This window comes from Coloeus monedula (genome assembly GCF_965178545.1).
Source record: "Coloeus monedula genome assembly, chromosome: 24".
Lineage (NCBI taxonomy): Eukaryota > Metazoa > Chordata > Aves > Passeriformes > Corvidae > Coloeus > Coloeus monedula.
In genome coordinates this window covers 1,196,867-1,212,991 of record NC_138804.1, presented here as the reverse complement: position 1 = coordinate 1,212,991, position 16,125 = coordinate 1,196,867, and the positions used below count along the sequence as shown (strand labels likewise).

The window sequence follows — 16,125 nt, the reverse complement described above, 5'->3', positions numbered from 1 at the left end:
TGTTAAAATTAATACGATGCGGAGCCATTATACCATGATAGAGAAAATAATTATGGCCTGCAAACCAGTTTAATCAACACAGAACATGCTGGGGCAGGTGCTCAGCCTGAGTGAGTCACTGCAGGAGAGTTCAGAGTCCCAGTGGAGGGGGCTGTGTGAGTGAATAGGATTGTCCCGTGTCAGCTGAGCCCCGGGATCTCTCCATGTGCTCTTTGCACACCCAAATTGGGAGGGAAAACACCTTTGCTGGTGTTTAAACAGCATCAAGTGACTATAAAAGCATGAATTGCTTCAGGAACGTGCATGCAGCCACTTAAGATGTCTCAGGCTGATGAGTGGCAGCTTATTAAGCTGATTAAGTTGTGTCTTCACTCTGTGTTAAGCAGCTGTGCAAAGTCATCACATATTCTGGAGTCAGCAGGCTCTGCCTCAGCACAGGGATGGGGCTGCTCTAGGAGCAGTCTGAGAGGGGACAACTCACTGGGGAATGGCTCAAAATCTGGGGAAAACTCAAAAACTCTCTCTAGAAATAACAAAACAAGCCCAAAGCAATCACAGCTACAGCAAGACACCACAGAAGGCACAAAGCAGCCCGGGAGATGTGTGTATGTTATTATAAACCATCTGATAGTGGGTAATAACACTGGGTGTTCTGTTAACAGCTCCCACATCTCCAAACACCCTGAATTCCTGTGGATCAAGGCTTACAACACCCTGCTGCAGCCTGGGCACCCTGCAGGGCTGGGGAGCAGGCACAGAACAGTTAAGTGACTTGCACAAGGGTGAATCAGCAGGACTTGAGGGACTGAACCTGAAGGCAGGTGCTGAGCTGGAGGAGCTGGCACAGCTCCCCAGCAGTGCCACCAGGCGTGACCCTGCACCCCCTGAGCCCAGCAGTGCCACCAGGTGTGACTTGCCAGTGCCTTTTTTAGAGTTAGGGTGGCCAGAACTAAAGCCACCACTCCAGCACCACCAGTGATGGCATTATTGTATTTCCTGTATTGCTTTCCAAGTCACACGAATTTTATGCCTTAATTTTAACTGGGCATCGAGGTAGCTGTCTTCACAGTTTCAAAATTTTAATCCTTTAATGCAAGTCTCCTGTTGCATGGAAAGCTGAGTATTTCTGGGGATGAGGAAGATGAAATTTCTCTGCTGTTTATGGGGCAATTTGTATAGACTGGGAGCCACAGCACATCTAAAATCTCACCTGGAACTTCTGAGCTGGGCCTAATTAATTCAGCATGTGGGCAGAATGCATTATTTGCAGTACCACACCTTTCCTGCCTCTCTTCTTTTCCTGGGCTTTTCAAAAAGAGAACTGGGCAGGATTCTATTTATAGAGCCAAATAAATCCAGCCCTGCCTGTGTTGTACGTGATCCCTCCAGCTTTTCAGATGTGGTCCCATGAAGGGCTGAATGCCCTTCATGTCCTACTTCTGCCAATCCCAGAAAGAAAAAACAGTGGGAATTGCAAGGTCTGGGACCATACAAGATAAAAGAAACAGCTTTGTACTAACACAAATGTGAAATTATTCCAGTGTGTAGGATGGGAAGAGCTGAAGTTCCTGATCTTTAAGAACATTGTGTGAACTTCATTAATTGTCTTGTCTGGCAGTTACCAATGGAAAAGATTCTGGAGGTGCCTTGGTTCCTGTTCTGGTGACTTGAGAGTTGGATTCTGACAGTGATCAGATGCCCCCTCCCCAAAATGGCACAGGAGGGAAAGAGAACAGGGAAAGGCCTGGGACCGAAGAACAAGACAATGGGCAGTTGAGAGGAGAAAATTAAGTTGGGGCATTATTCTTCTCATACAAAGACACGAGGATGAAGGGATTTCATTGTGTTTGGCAGGAGCAAGAAGGAGCAGGGAAGATGCCAGGCTCAAAGGGTTGAGAAAAGGGTTGATTAAAAACACCATCCAGATGGAACCTGTGCTTGGCCACAGCAGCAGCAACCCTGGAATGACTTGACCCCCTTAAGGAACAACCAGGAATGGCTGGGAGAGGAGTGGAGGCTCCTGCTCTGCTTGGCCTTGCAAAACACTGAAGGGAAGAGTGGCTGGGAGTGGGCAGGCAGTGCTGGCTGCTGCAGAAGGTGCTGATTTATTGTGAGATCACGGGGAACTCTTCCTGCTCTGTTTTCCTCCCTCAGCTGAGCTGTTCCCTGCTGCATGCACGGACAAGTGGAACGGTGCTACTATGGTGCTAAAAATAACAAACACCAAATATGGGCCACTCCATCAAAATTGGGAGAGCTTTGCAAGGAATCAGTCCCCAAGGAATCAGTCCCCAGTTCCTGTGTGCACACACAGTCCTGGTGAATTCAGCCTTTCCTGTAAAAATGCCCCCTGAGTTATCAAGCAGCTGAGCACGGATCATCTTTTCCACTTACTCTTCTTTGTAGGAAAATGCTTCAGGACAGACCAAAATTTGAGGTGTGTGATGCAACTCTGTGAATTTCAGCAGAACTGCTCTGGCTTGGGCTGTTCCAAAATTACAGGAGATTTCTGAAGATGTGGTCTAAGGGCTCATCCACAGGGAGGAGGGATCCTGAGCCAGCTACTCCTTATCAACAACCAGAATCAGAACAGACCCTGCACTGCCCTGGCCACGGGGTCCATCTCCACATGGCCCTGCCATGTGCTTGAGGTTGTCCAGCCCGTGCTCTGTGGTCAGGAGGGTTGTGCTGAGGGAAGCAGGACCTGCCCAATTCTGCTGGAGCTGATTATTAAAATTGCAGCAGGTTTCCAGAGCAGCTGATAAAAAACTGCATCCGCAAGCTCCTTCTGCCCTGGTGCTGCTGCCCAGCCTGGGAGGGTTGGATGCAACCCCTGCTCCAGCAAGGGCAGTTCCTGCTTGGGCAGCACGTTCCTGATTAGCACCTTCCAGGACAGCACGTGCCAGGGAAACAGCTCCAGAGCCCTTCTCCCATCCCATGCATCCAGCTCTGGGTTTGGCACGTCCATCATCACCTCAGTGCTGCTGAGGGTAACTGGAGATTAGGCACCTCCACACCCTTGGAGATTTAGGTCCTGGATGCCTCAAAGTGCCCTCAGAGTCCCTGGAATTGTGTTTGGGTGATGCAAGGGTCACCGTGCTGTGAGGCAAATCCACCAGGAGCAGCTCCCAACCCCAGTGGCCTGGATCCTGCAGGGATGTGCGCAGACAGGGGTGAACTGGCAGACTGACAAGTGGGTCAAGTCACCTGTTGGGTGTTCTAGGTCAGGCAGTGAGAAGCAAATAAGCTCTTTCCACTGCCTAAATTACAAGTGGGTAACCCTGCTCAAGGAATGTTCTCCAGAATGGCCGAGGAGGACACAGCCAAGTGCTTCAGGTAGAGGAAGCCAAGGCAGCAGCCCCCAAAAGGTCTGGTGTTGATGGGTCCAGTGCTTCCCCTGCTGAGCTGCTGCAGGAACTCTTCTCCAGGGATAAAGCCTAGCAGAGAAGCAGCCAAGCCCTTGTGTAGTTTGTGGTTTGGCCTCCTGCCCACTCTGCCCTTCAAGCAGGAAATTCTCAAAGCGAAGGGAGTGCTTTGTGAAGCTCCCTGCAGACTCTGCCTCCTCTCCTTTAGTCACACTCTGCATCAGGTCAGCTGGCACTGCTGGAAGCTGACCAGGCAGACTGATGGCGCCTACAGAAAGTATTTAAGCAACTTCTCCACCTTGATCATTTTTCCCTCATCTTTTTTTGTCCTTTACGTCCTTGATTGCTGTTATTCAACCCTGAGATAATGCACTCCTGATATCACTGAGATGGGAGAGACAAGCAGGGAGCAAGAGATCAAAGGAAAGAGAAGAAAGAGAACATGCCAAAGGCAGAAGAAGAAAGAGGGGAAGATGCCAAACACTTCCTTGATTTACCTACTTTACATACCCAGCACAGAGTTTCAGAAATCCTTCATGTACGTAATTTTGGGAGTTCTGGGGTAACCACGTAGTCCCCAGACAGCAGGAGGCTGTGGAAGGGCATCCTCCTTCCCCCAGCTGAGGAAGCAGCTGGGAAGGTGGATCCAGAAAGCCCAGGAGGCCCTTGGCACCTGCGAGTGTTGGCTGGGCTTGAAAAGGAACCCGGCCGGGAGCAGGCTGGGAAATCACGGCGGGTTTAACGCATCTTTCTGCTTCCCTCTGCTGGTGGAAGGAGGGTGTAATTCCTGAAAATCAGGGATCAGCGAAAAGGGCAGCAAAAGGCAGAGAGAAGGGTCAGCCGGTGGTATCCCTGCACAAGGATTAACTCCACTGATTGCTTTGAATGTGCTCCTGAAGAAATGCAACGTGTCCTGGAGGGCTCAAAAACATGGGGAAAACAGGGCCAGAGCTGGGTGGGTGGGAGATGGGGAGGTGGCACAAGTGAGATGATGTATCTGGAGTCGTTTCCAGGTCTAAACCACTCATACTGCATTACCATTTCTCATTCCATTATCAGTTGTGATTACAAAGTTAATTTAATGACCTTGATCTAAACTTGGTTGCTATTCTTGTCACAGAACAGGATCAATATCAGTAGGAAAAAGAAAAACAAACTTGTGAACTTCAAACATTTTTGTTACTCACTTGGTTGTACTGAAATCCCTTTGATTGAGACTTAAATCTCTCTCTTTTTTTCCCCCCTCCAGTTTGAGTCACCTTCCTGTGGTGCTTATAAGGACTGGAGGAAATCTGGAAACCTAAAAAGAACAGCCAAGGATAGCAACACTGAATATGGAGATCCAGGAAACATGTGAACTCAACACCAGCTCTCATTTGAAATGGGATGTGTAAGATAAAGGCAAATCCAACATTCATGCAGTGTTCCCATCAGGAAATCAGCAGCCACCCCTGCATCTCATTTCCCTGTTTTATTTAAAAAACCCCTTGGAAACACTGCTGTTGATGAATGTGACTCAGTGCTGTTAAATCCCTTTTGCAGATTTCCTCCTTTAGCGAGTCAGGGACTCGAACAACTCCATCACAGGGTTCTGACCCTCTCCAAACTGCAAATCTGATGGCAGAGGCTGGGCACCCCTTCAGCTGTCAGAAATACGGTGACAAAACCACTGATACCTCACCTAATCAAGCTCTCAAGCCACAGAGCTGCACTGGCATCAGGAAAGTGTAAATAGAAATTCCATGGATTTGCCCCACCACCGTGAGGGAGCAAAGATGAAACTTTCCCCTGCAGCACATCACGATCTGATGGCATTTCTTATTCCCTTGTGCTGGTTTGGCCTCAGGAAGAGGATTTTGGACCTGGAATATCTCTAACCCACTGTGGCTATAAATAGTTCCAGCTATCCCTTGATTTGCTCCAGTAACGATCCCTGGCTGTGCTTTGACTGAAAAACCTTGATGTGGTTGAGGTTTTCCCCCTTCAACTCTGCACTCACTGTGGTAAGTGCTGTTTATTTTTGGAACATGGCACTGAACGGTGCTTTTCTGCTTGAGGTACCTTGATGCTCCACAGCATCCCTGAGCTGGAAAGGCAGGGATCCAGTCCCAGCCCACACGTCCAGTGTCACGACTCAAGTTAGAGCCGTGATTTTGTCTCTAAGCTCAGTCCCAGCTCGGAACGTGCAGCAGCGCCGAGGCTCCCGAGCTGGCCCAAGTCAGCCATGGCCTTTGCTGTCTCCACTGAGTGAACCTGGCGCCCCGAGGTGGAGCCCCGAGGTGGAGCCCGCAGGTAACGCCCCAGGTACGGCCGCAGGTGAGGCCCTGGAGGGCGCGACCGGAAGCCGCCTCACGGCCCAGCCCCGCCCAGGTGCGGCGGCGCGGTGCAAGCTGCGAATGGCGAGTACCTGAGCGGCCGAGGCAGCGCGGGGAGCATCGGGGACATCCCCGTTCCCCGCTCAGATGAGATATGCGGCCTTTATCCGCCCGTTCCTGCCGGTACCTGTCCGTTCCTGCCGGTGCATCCCCGGCCCTCGGCAGCACCGGGAAAGCGGACACCCGGTTGCCGAGACAACAGCCGCCTCAGCTCTCCTCCAATCGCCGTGCCTGTTACTTTGAGCACTGCGGCAGGTGCCCAATCACAGGCGAGCTTTCAGCGCCGCTGCGGCTGGTTTAAGGTGGCTCGGCGGAGGCGCTTCGCCGTAAGGCGGCTCTGGCTGCTTCTCGCGCCACCGAGAGGCGCGCGCACACCGGGAGGGACGGATCCCACCCGGGCAAAGCGACGCTCCCTCGTGGGGAGGCGCCGGGCCGCAGCTGTCCGTGCAGCCCTGGGCCGGGGAGCGCCCCGGAGCTCCGGGAGGTGCCCGCGGGACCGCCCCGCCCCAACCGAGCGGCGGAACGCAGCTTCTTCCGCCCGGCCCCTCAGAGCCCTGCACCCATAGGCTGAGCCAGGCCCCGCCCTTGCGCAGCAGCCAATCCGCGCTATCGCCTGGGGTCCGGCTTTGATTGACAGTGCTGGCGGCCAATCGGAAGGGCCGGGCAGGAAGCGACCGCGGTGCTCGACCGGGGGCCGGAGCTGGGGCCGGGGCCGAGCGCGGGGCAGCGGCGGGGCCGGGCCGGGGGCAGCGGCGGGGCCGGGCAGCGGCGGGGCCGGGCCGGGGGCAGCGGCGGGGCCGGTGAGTGGCGGGAGCGCTCCCGGGGGAGCAGGGGACGGACAGGTGCACCGGAGGGTTTGGTGGGAATAGCGCAGGTCCCGGCCCGGGGGTGTGTGGGTGCTCTGCGCTGCCCGGGCCGGGTTTGCTCCCGATGGGAGCGGGATTTGCTGCCCCATCCCCTCACAAATGGGTGGTTTTGCCCTTTCGTGGCTGTTGTGCCCCCACGCTGGGACAAGCCGGCAGTTCAGGGATGATGCTGCTGCTCCCCGAGCTCTCTGGGGGTGCAGGGAGCCCGTGTGGTGCTTTCCAGACACCTCCAGTGAGTTTGGCTCCGAGGAATTCGGGCTCTGAGGAATCCAGCCTCCAGACTGCTGGCAGGGATTCCCCTGGATTGACCTCTGCTTGCCGAGAGAGCAGCGCTGTCATCCCCAGCACGTGGGGATGGGGTGACTCATGGAGCGCTGGTCCTGAGCAAACGGGAGGTTCCGGGAGGAGGGAAATGAAAAGCAGAGCTTGGAGGACTTGAGAGCCTTTGTGATGCTGTTAAATGCCAGCTGAGTGTGTCACCCCTGCGGCCCAGCCAGTTCACAAGAGCTTGTAAAGCAAAGTCTGTGTGAGTTTCTGTCCAAGGCTTTCTAAGAAGACATTTAAAATCTGCTTTCTTGTTTTCTGTGCAGCTGTGAGTTTGATTCCAGGGGCGTTTCTGTGCCCTATCCTTCACTGCAGGTTTTGGATCACTGATTTATTTGATCTAATTCTTTGGGTTTTCTTTCTTTTTTCCCTTAGATTCACCCTGAAGGAATATAAGCTTGCCACTTCACTGACTGGCTGGTAATAGTGGCTCATCCACCCTCCTTCCTGCCTGTGGTGCCCACCCTGAGACAGGGCAGGGGAAGGGAAGCAGCAGAACTTGTTTGTGCTTCCCTGAACTTATCCAAGGGAACAGGATGGATGGCAAGGAGCGCTACCAGAAGTTGGTTCCAGCAGGGTCCAAGTCTCTTCTTTAAAGAGAAATTCCAGCATCGAGGAGGCTGAAAAGCAAAAAAAAAAAACCCCAAAATGGAAGGAGGCAACAGCCCCAGCCTGCAGCTTCAGCAGCTCCCGTTGGCTACAGCAGCAGTTTCTGTGCAGCCACACACAGACTCCTTCTCTTATAAGGTCAGCTTTCCACCCCAGTGTGGAACTTTCCATCCCCAGAAGGCCCTGATGGTTGGAATAAGCTGATAATGGTGCTGGATTGGGGTTATTTTCTGCAGAAGGGGCTCTGTCTTTGTATTCAGCCATTCCTGGAGGCCCTGTGGTGTCATATCCTGTGTACAGTGAGAGAAAGAGAGAAATTCTGTGTCTGCAGAGCAGAGGAACTGGAGGGAGGAGTGGCAGTGGCAAGGTGTGGATGTGTGAAGGTGTTCAGGTGCAGTAATTCTGAGAGGTGCCTTTTCAGCCTAAGCCATGCAGCAGTAACAGAGCAGAGGTTCTGGTTTGCTCTGTGCATTCAGGTGTTTGAATTCCAGCAGGGTCAGCCCACACCAGAGCCTGCAGCTGGGGTGGGACATGGGGCTGTAATTCCTCCTTGTTCTGCAGCTGGGAACAGATAAATTCTGTTTGAATCCCTGATTCTGAAGGTGCTGTTGACTTGAGGCTGTCACAGCTCAGAAAACTGCACTGTGGTGACACAGTGACATCCTCCTGCCACCTTCTCCGTCTGTCCTGGGATCATCTCTCAGGTGGTTTTGAGTGAAGCTGTTTGGGCAAATCCTATTTTTGTGCATTCTGATAAAGAGGTTTTTGTTCTGTTGCTAAGGCTTTGAAATCTGAAAGTTCTTCTGTGTATGAGAAAATCAAGATTAGTACATTTATTGATATAAATAAATATCACTCTGAGCGTGAGCTGGGTTATCCCAAATCACTCCAGGTAAGGACTGGACTGAAGGAACAGTGCTAATGACATGTAATGAGATTTAGACAGTTTTGGAAGGACACAAATGTTCAGTGGCCTGGCTTAGCCTCAGGCTCTTCTCTTCACTCCTCTGTATCTCCTTTGTGACTCAGCCTGCTTGACATTCTTTTTTTTTAATTTCAAATTCCATCTATAGAGCGTGAGAATTGTTGCTGAGCTGGGAATGCCAGTGCAGAAGAGGTTGGGAGCTGGCTGGGAGCTGTCAGTAGTCTCCTGTGACCTTGGGAATAACTAGTTTATATAAAAAGCAACCTAAAATCTGTGATAATTGTGCTGCCTCATCAGATGGGCTGAAGTAGTGACTGAACCAGCAGCTGTCACAAGTGGAGAAGAGCAAAATAGTTGGGAAGCAGAGGTTCCTGATCCGTTCTGTGTCGAATTCCAGGGCAATAAAATCCTCATAAAGGAGTTTTTCAAAGGGAAGAGTGAGTGATGGTGTGAGGTTTTTTAGCCTTATCTTCCTTCTCTCTGAGAAACTGCAAACTAACTGAAGTCTCTTGGAGAAAGTGGCTGTTGAGGCTTATCTTCCACCTGAGTTCACAGGTCTGGAGCACAGCCACAGCACTTATCTGAATTGCCTCCGTTTGGTAGGAAGGGAGGAAGATAAACAGGGTTTACTGACAGCTGGCTGTTGGACCAGATGACCTTTAAATGTCCCTTCCAACCCAAACTATCCCATGATTCAGAACAGTTTTAGAAGTCTGCTCTCCTCCAGAGTGTGCAAACCCCTCTGAATTCCTTGGCTAAATTTAATCATTGTGTGTTCCCTTTGTTTTTGCAGGAGAACTTGATTGGGGCATTACTGGCTATTTTTGGGCATCTTGTCAGCAGCATTGCACTCAACCTCCAGGTGAGTGTCCTGAAGCAAATACTCATCCTGCACTGAAATAAACAATCCAACATGACAAAGCTGCTTTATTTCTGTTTTCTTGCCTAGAAATACAGCCACATCAGGCTGGCTGGCTCCAAAGACCCCCGGGCCTACTTCAAAACCAAGACCTGGTGGAGTGGATTCTTCCTGCTGGTGCTGGGAGAACTGGGAGTGTTTTCCTCCTATGCCTTTGCTCCTCTCTCACTGATTGTGCCCCTCAGTGCAGTGTCTGTTGTGGGTAAGGAGGAGAGAATCTGAGTGTGTTCCAGTGGGAGATTCCTGACTCCATAATTCACTGTTTCTCTCTCCTTTTCTTTTTTTTTCATAGCTAGTGCAATCATAGGAATTATATTTATCAAAGAAAAATGGAAGCCCAAGGAATTTTTGAGTAAGTGTCACAGTTTCTTTCATTTTTCCTGTGTTTACAATTCAACACTCATAGCATGGTCTCTCAGGAATTATAATTACAGGCATGGCAAGGTTTCATTAGCACCTCTTGGAAGAAATGTATCATCTCATCCACTGTTTATTACAAATGGATATTTTTTTCCTGGCTTGTGCCAAATCCCCTGAACCTCACAGAATTTAGAATCAGGCTGAAGCTGCAGCCCTGATTCTGCAGTAGCACAGGCACAAGGGAATGAGCTGAATTCCATAAACGTGGAGGTGTTTGCAGAGGTGGGAAAAGGGCTGTGGGCAGTGCCAGGCAGGATCAGCCCCAGACACAGATCCTGTAGCTTTATTTATTTAGCAGATGCCACCTGGTACCAACTTTGTCTGAGCTTCCACACCCCCACTGCCCCTGGTGGCTGCAATATTTTGGAAGTGGGGCAGGAAGAGCACCCCAGAGTCCCCCAGAGGAACATCCACGACATCACTGGTGGTCCTGTGGGATTCATTCATTCATGCCATGCTCCCCACTGCCTCACTAACCCTGTCCTCTCCTGTGCCTGCCCAAGGGCGCTACGTGCTGTCCTTCGTAGGCTGTGGCCTGGCAATTGTTGGCACTTACCTGCTGGTGACATTTGGACCCAACAGCCACGAGAAGATGACAGCAGAAAACATCACCAGGCATTTAGTGAGCTGGCCATTCCTGCTGTACATGGTGAGGGGGCCAGGGAGGGTGGGGTGGTTTTCTCCTAGGGGGGGACTTCCATTTCCAGCATTATTTTTCCTTCTGGTTGTTACCAATGTTCCTTGTGTTCACTCAGGAACCTCTGCCAGCTTTTCCAGGTGTCAGACACATGAACAGCTCCTTCTCTTTATCTGAGTTCTGTAGGACTAAATATCTTTAACTGAAAATTGACTGTGCCTGAATCTGGGCTTTTGCCATGCTGACTTTCTCTGGAGCCATGAATCTCTTACAGAAAATCCCCTGAAATTTGTGTTTTAATGAAGACAATCTTGGCCATTTTTCCAGGGATCACTTGTGGAACCCCACTGCAGAAAGCAGGCTGAGGTCTCTGCTGTGAATGTTCAGGCAGGACCATTTGATTTGCAGCTTTACCAGAAATCCAACACCAAAAGTGCCCCACATTTCCTGTTCTGCAACAAGCTGCTGAATATCTCCTCTAACTGGAATCTAAGATGATGCTGAATTTGGTCTATAATTGTGTGGGATCCCCATTTTCCTTTGATTTCCCCTATTCTATTTGATTGGCTCAGAACCTCATTTACTGCCAACCCTATGTGCTCTGCATCTCTAATATTCTCATTTCTCTTTTTTTGTAGCTTGTGGAGATCATTGTTTTCTGTCTGCTCCTGTATTTTTACAAGGAGAGAAATGCAAATTACATTGTCATTATTCTTCTGCTGGTGGCTTTGCTGGGTAAGTTGATATGGACTTGTAAGAACTTTAAACAGTAAATGGAGGCATCTACGGCATGCAGGGGATTATATTGATTTAATTAATGCCATGAAATGCACTAATTTCCTCCAGAAATGTTCCTGAAGCTGATGTTTAGGATCTCTGCAAAACAATTAAGGCTTGTTCTCCATCAGACAAATAATCTGCCAAGCACAGGAAGTGCAGGTTAATTTATTAGTGTTCTTAATTTTAATCTGGGCACACAGAGGGTGGCATTCAGTGGGTAAGGAGGGCTGAGCCAGTGGGTGAAAGAGAGGATTTGACCTACAAGAGTAATTTGGCTCTGGGGAGATTTGCCATGTGATTAAAGAAATGAGGAATCCTCTGCCACCCCAGCTTGTCCCTGTTAAACTGAGTCCCAGATGGTTCTGATATCCCACAGTCAGATCCTGCAGTGACTCTGGATTGACACATTTAATATTTTTTTTTAATCTAGAAACTGTAATCAATTAAACTTCTAAAAGGATGAGTAATGGCAAGTGTGCTGTGCTGAAATCTGTGTCACAGCCCTCAGTTTTTGCTGTTTAAGCACCTTCAATTCCTGCAGTGTCTTTTCTTTTACTCTTTTTTGATTTTTTGAGATGTTTGGGGCTGGGTTTCAGTGGTGCCTCAGAGGCTCCATGAACTACAAAGCAACTGCCCTAATTCTGAATGGCCCAACTTTCAAGAAAGAGAAAGGAAAGCTCTTCCTGATTCTTGTTCTGGAGACTTCCTTGGCTTTTTTAACCAAACCGAATGGAAACCTCTATCCTCCCATCATGTGATTGCACAACACTCCTTAAACACTTAGAAAACCAGTAAATGCTCCCATTTCTGACAGAGAAGGGTTCAGTGATCCGTTGGAGGTTGCTGTGGTGGGTTTGTTGGGAATAAAACAGGCAGAACTGATGGAAAGCAGGCAGTTGGCATCCCTGGCAGGAGGAGGGTCAGGTTTTTGTGGCTGTTGGGGTTGTTTGCAGCTTCCTGCAGGTGCCCCAGCTGAGTGTGGTGACCCCCCCAGGTTCCATGACTGTGGTGACAGTGAAGGCCGTGGCTGGGATGATCCTGGTGTCCATCCAGGGAAGCCTGCAGCTGGACTCACCCATCTTCTACATCATGTTGGTGTGCATGATTGCCACAGCCATCTACCAGGCCACGTAAGAACTCCTCTCTTTGTCTGGAATTGTGCAGGGTTTGGGTCAGGAAGTGTTTGTTACCATGACAAAAATACCTATTAAAATTTAGGAGAATTATCCATTATTTCCTGTGACCTGTCCCAGGAGTCTGGGTGGTCTTTGTTTTTCCACAAAGTGACACTGCCAAGTGGTTTTAATCCCATCATTCCAGTATTTGCCAAACGATTTTAGGACTGAAATGGTGGCCAATCAAATGCAGTCTCTGTGCACTGGCTAAAATCAAAGTGTTGTTGATAATGTGTCTATTTTTAGGGGTTTTTTTTCCCCTTTGTACTTGCAATAACATAAAAAGCTGGTAGCAGTAGGGATAAAAGGCTTCTCAAAATATGAGGGACACTCTGGCCCTGAGGTTGGGGCAGTAATTTCAGTGCCTGCAGTGAGTGCAGCCATAAACCCTCTTCTGTCCTTTTTATTCATTCCAAGGCTTGCTGCTGCTGCTGTTCAGTGAGCAAAAGAATGAATTTCATTAAATGTATGCATCACTTTTGAAAGGTGTTTCCAAAAAAAGGATCCTTCCCAATCAGCCCCTGTTGCCTGTGATTGTGTTGCAGGTTTTTAGCTCAAGCCTCCCAGCTCTATGACTCAGCTCAGATCTCCAGCATTGGCTACATCCTGTCCACCACAGCAGCAATCTCAGCAGGTAACTGCACAAACCTTTCTAAAAAATGGGCAAGAAATTTTGGAAAATAATCCTCCTGAAGAAGGTGAATACTCAGCAATGTGATAACTTCAGTTTTCTTGTCGTCTGTTGTCTGCACTGGCTTTGTTTGGGTTTTTTTTTTTTCCTTTCTAAAAATGTGAATTGTCCCATTAGACTGTGTTAAAATTTTCTGTTCAGTGCTGTCATTTTGTTTGAAGTGCAGGGGAATTTATGTTTGAGACTGTTCCTCATTCCATGTGTGTTTTTAGATGTTCAGGTAAAATGTTTCCTTATTGAACTTACCTGGATTTTGTTAAAATGTGTGACCAATTTGCTTCCTCTGCTCGGAGGTGTTGGGATCTCTTCCTGACAATCTTCTTGTTGTATTTAGAGTGAGCAGCTCCCAGCTTTACAGGCTCTTTTCTTTCTGGATTTCTCCCATTTCAGCCCTTGCCCACGTGGAAAAGCTTTGTCTGCAGGAACAAAAAGGAGCATTTTCAAGCCCTGGGGCTCAGACCTGAGGAACAGCCTTTGAGAGGTTTTGTTTTCCTCAGACACAGGAGCAAAACTGGGGAAAACAAACACAAAAAACCCCAAGCCCAACACTCAAGAAATGCATCTGCCTGGCAGTGCTGTGTAAATAGCAATGCCCTGCCAGCTATAGAGGGCAATAAATAAATACATAAATTACACAGAGCCTTTCAGTGCTCCTCTTCAGTGTCATCAATCTGGCCTGCTCCTTAATTGGTATTTATTTCCTGTCGTTTCCCAAGCCACAGGCTGCTCTCAGATTCAGCAGCTTATTTATTTTATTTTTATTTTTATCTTTTATTTATTTTTTACCTTTTTTACATTTTTAAAAATGTAAAGAGCAGGAGGCAGAATGTGTGTCCTGCTGCCACCCAGCACACCGAGGACACTTCTCTTAGAGGTCTGAACTGTTTGTTGTTGTTTGGGGTCAAGAGTTTGTATCTCTTTGTAGTTAAATCCAATTTGTTTCATCGTTCCAAAATAGTCCCTCTTGTTTATGCTGCACAGGTTCACTTGCATCTCTATTAGTGACACCAGCAGAACTATTTTGGTCGTGAAACTCAAAAAGATTTGTCAATAATTTGTGTTAAAATAGAAATCAGGACACCTATTTTAAGATCATTAAATAAACAGAGGTGCTGCTTATAAAAATAGGAATCCTGACTGATGTGGGTTCTGGAGGGATGTGCTGAAGGTGGAATTGGGAAGATGTAATGAATTATTTCCTTTTCAAGGAGCAACTTTTTACCTGGACTTCATGGGTGAAGATGTTCTCCACATTTGTATGTTTGCACTGGGGTAAGTGCTCCAGGTTTCCTTGACAGAAAACTGTTGCTTCATGTGACTCAAATTTTAAAAATACAAATCTGTTTTAAAAATATCTCTCTGTGTGAGGGACAAACTGTCTTGGAGAAAAGAATAGGCTGAGAGCACTTTGTCAGAGCAGAGAGTGGCTCTTAGAGCTCAGTGTTGTGTCTGGAAAAAATGATGTAACCCTCAGTAATGCACAATTTCACAACAATTAATCACTAAATCCTGGAGATCAGCTCGGGTGTTGAGCATATGGCTTGGTTTTCAAGATGCTCATGAATCTGGAAGAATTGTAAAATAACCCAAAGAAACCCTCTCTGGGGAACCTTATTTCAGATTTTGCACTTTCCCTGAACTGTGTCTGACTTCTGGAGTTTTTAGAGCATGGAGAAGGCACAATGCAGATCTGATCAGTAGAACATTTCCTGTGTAACTTAGTGTTTTGGTGTAATTAACTCTCCATAATCAGGGGAAATTCTCAAATGCCTTTTAGATAAGTACTGAAAAAAAACCCCCGAACAATTGGGAGATCATTGTTCTGAACTGCACCTTGCTCTGTAAAAATCCAGGTCCGTGGTTGTCGGGGTGTTTACAGGGAGCCTTTCAAAGGTCAGGCTGCTAAATCCTGGAATTCCATCAAAGAAAAACCAAATGTTGATATGCTTCCTTTCCCCTGCAGTTAGTCAAGGTTAATTAATTAATTAATATGTCCCTGTGTTTTGATAGAGAAAAGGTGAAGTTGTGCTGGTTGCTGGGGGTGTTGCAGTGCTGGTCCAGGGGGCTCAGCTGAGACAGTGCCCTGGAATTCTGACTTGGCAGTGCTTGAACTCCAGCTCTGGATTCTGTGTGGAGCAACATGGAATGTTCTGTGCTGGCCCTTGTCAGGGACCTCAGTGATGTTGTTTCCTCCCACAGGTGCCTCATAGCATTCCTGGGAGTCTTCCTGATCACCAGGAATAGGAAGAAGCCTGTCCCCTTTGAGCCCTACATCTCAATGGATGCCATGCCAGGTAACAGTAAAAATCCAGGGCTTCATCACTCTGTTAAAGGCTTGGGCTGCACAGGGAGGGCTCAGGCTTTGGCTCTGTTCAGAACTGGGTGGATCAGGCAGTTGTTATCTGGGAATATGAACTGATTTGAGCATATGCTTGGGATTGGGCTCGGTCCAGCAGGGAGAACTGATTTTGAGGGATGGCTGAGAAGTTCCAAAAGGTAGAGGAGCAAGAAATTTCCTTTGGGAAGCACAGCTAAAGTCTCTGGTGAGCTGTATAAAAGATCTGCAGCACTTGGTGGATAACTGAGAGCCATCCCTCGTTCACTTGAAGCTTATTTCTCAATCAGCTGCTCCAGTGCTGAGCACAAACCCATCCCATCTTTGATTTAACACGAGGAGCTGATGAGCCTCAGAGACTTCTCATTTCCTGGCTGAACAGAGAGCAAGAAAAATGCACTTTTGTCCCTAATCTGTGCCTCTGCTCTTGCAGGCATGCAGAACATGCATGACAAAGGGATTGCAGTGCAGCCTGACCTCAAAGCCTCTTTCTCCTACGGTGCCCTGGAGAACAACGACAGCATGCCAGAAATCTACACTCCAGCCACGCTGCCCATCGTGCAGGAGCAGCACGGATCCAAAGGAGTCTCTGCCCCTCCCTACAGGGTGCTGGAGCACAGCAAGAAGGAGTGAGTGACCTTCAAAGACTGATTTGAGTTGCCAGGAGTTTGACCTTTATTTATTTACCTGTTCAAATAGAAGCA

General features: G+C 48.6%; 1 protein-coding gene across 1 annotated transcript; it reads left to right on the top strand.

Annotated features, from left to right (window-relative positions):
- Window positions 1-7,578: 7,578 nt before the first annotated feature.
- On the top strand, window positions 7,579-16,125 carry NIPAL3 (NIPA like domain containing 3; the record flags this gene model as incomplete). The annotated part of the gene is made up of 11 exons (XM_082296773.1): window positions 7,579-7,677; window positions 9,258-9,326; window positions 9,414-9,585; window positions 9,676-9,735; window positions 10,307-10,452; window positions 11,079-11,175; window positions 12,215-12,350; window positions 12,941-13,029; window positions 14,295-14,358; window positions 15,286-15,380; window positions 15,855-16,125. 11 exons carry the CDS (start codon window positions 7,579-7,581, stop codon window positions 16,052-16,054), a joined length of 1,227 nt encoding a protein of 408 aa, XP_082152899.1. The 3' UTR covers window positions 16,055-16,125.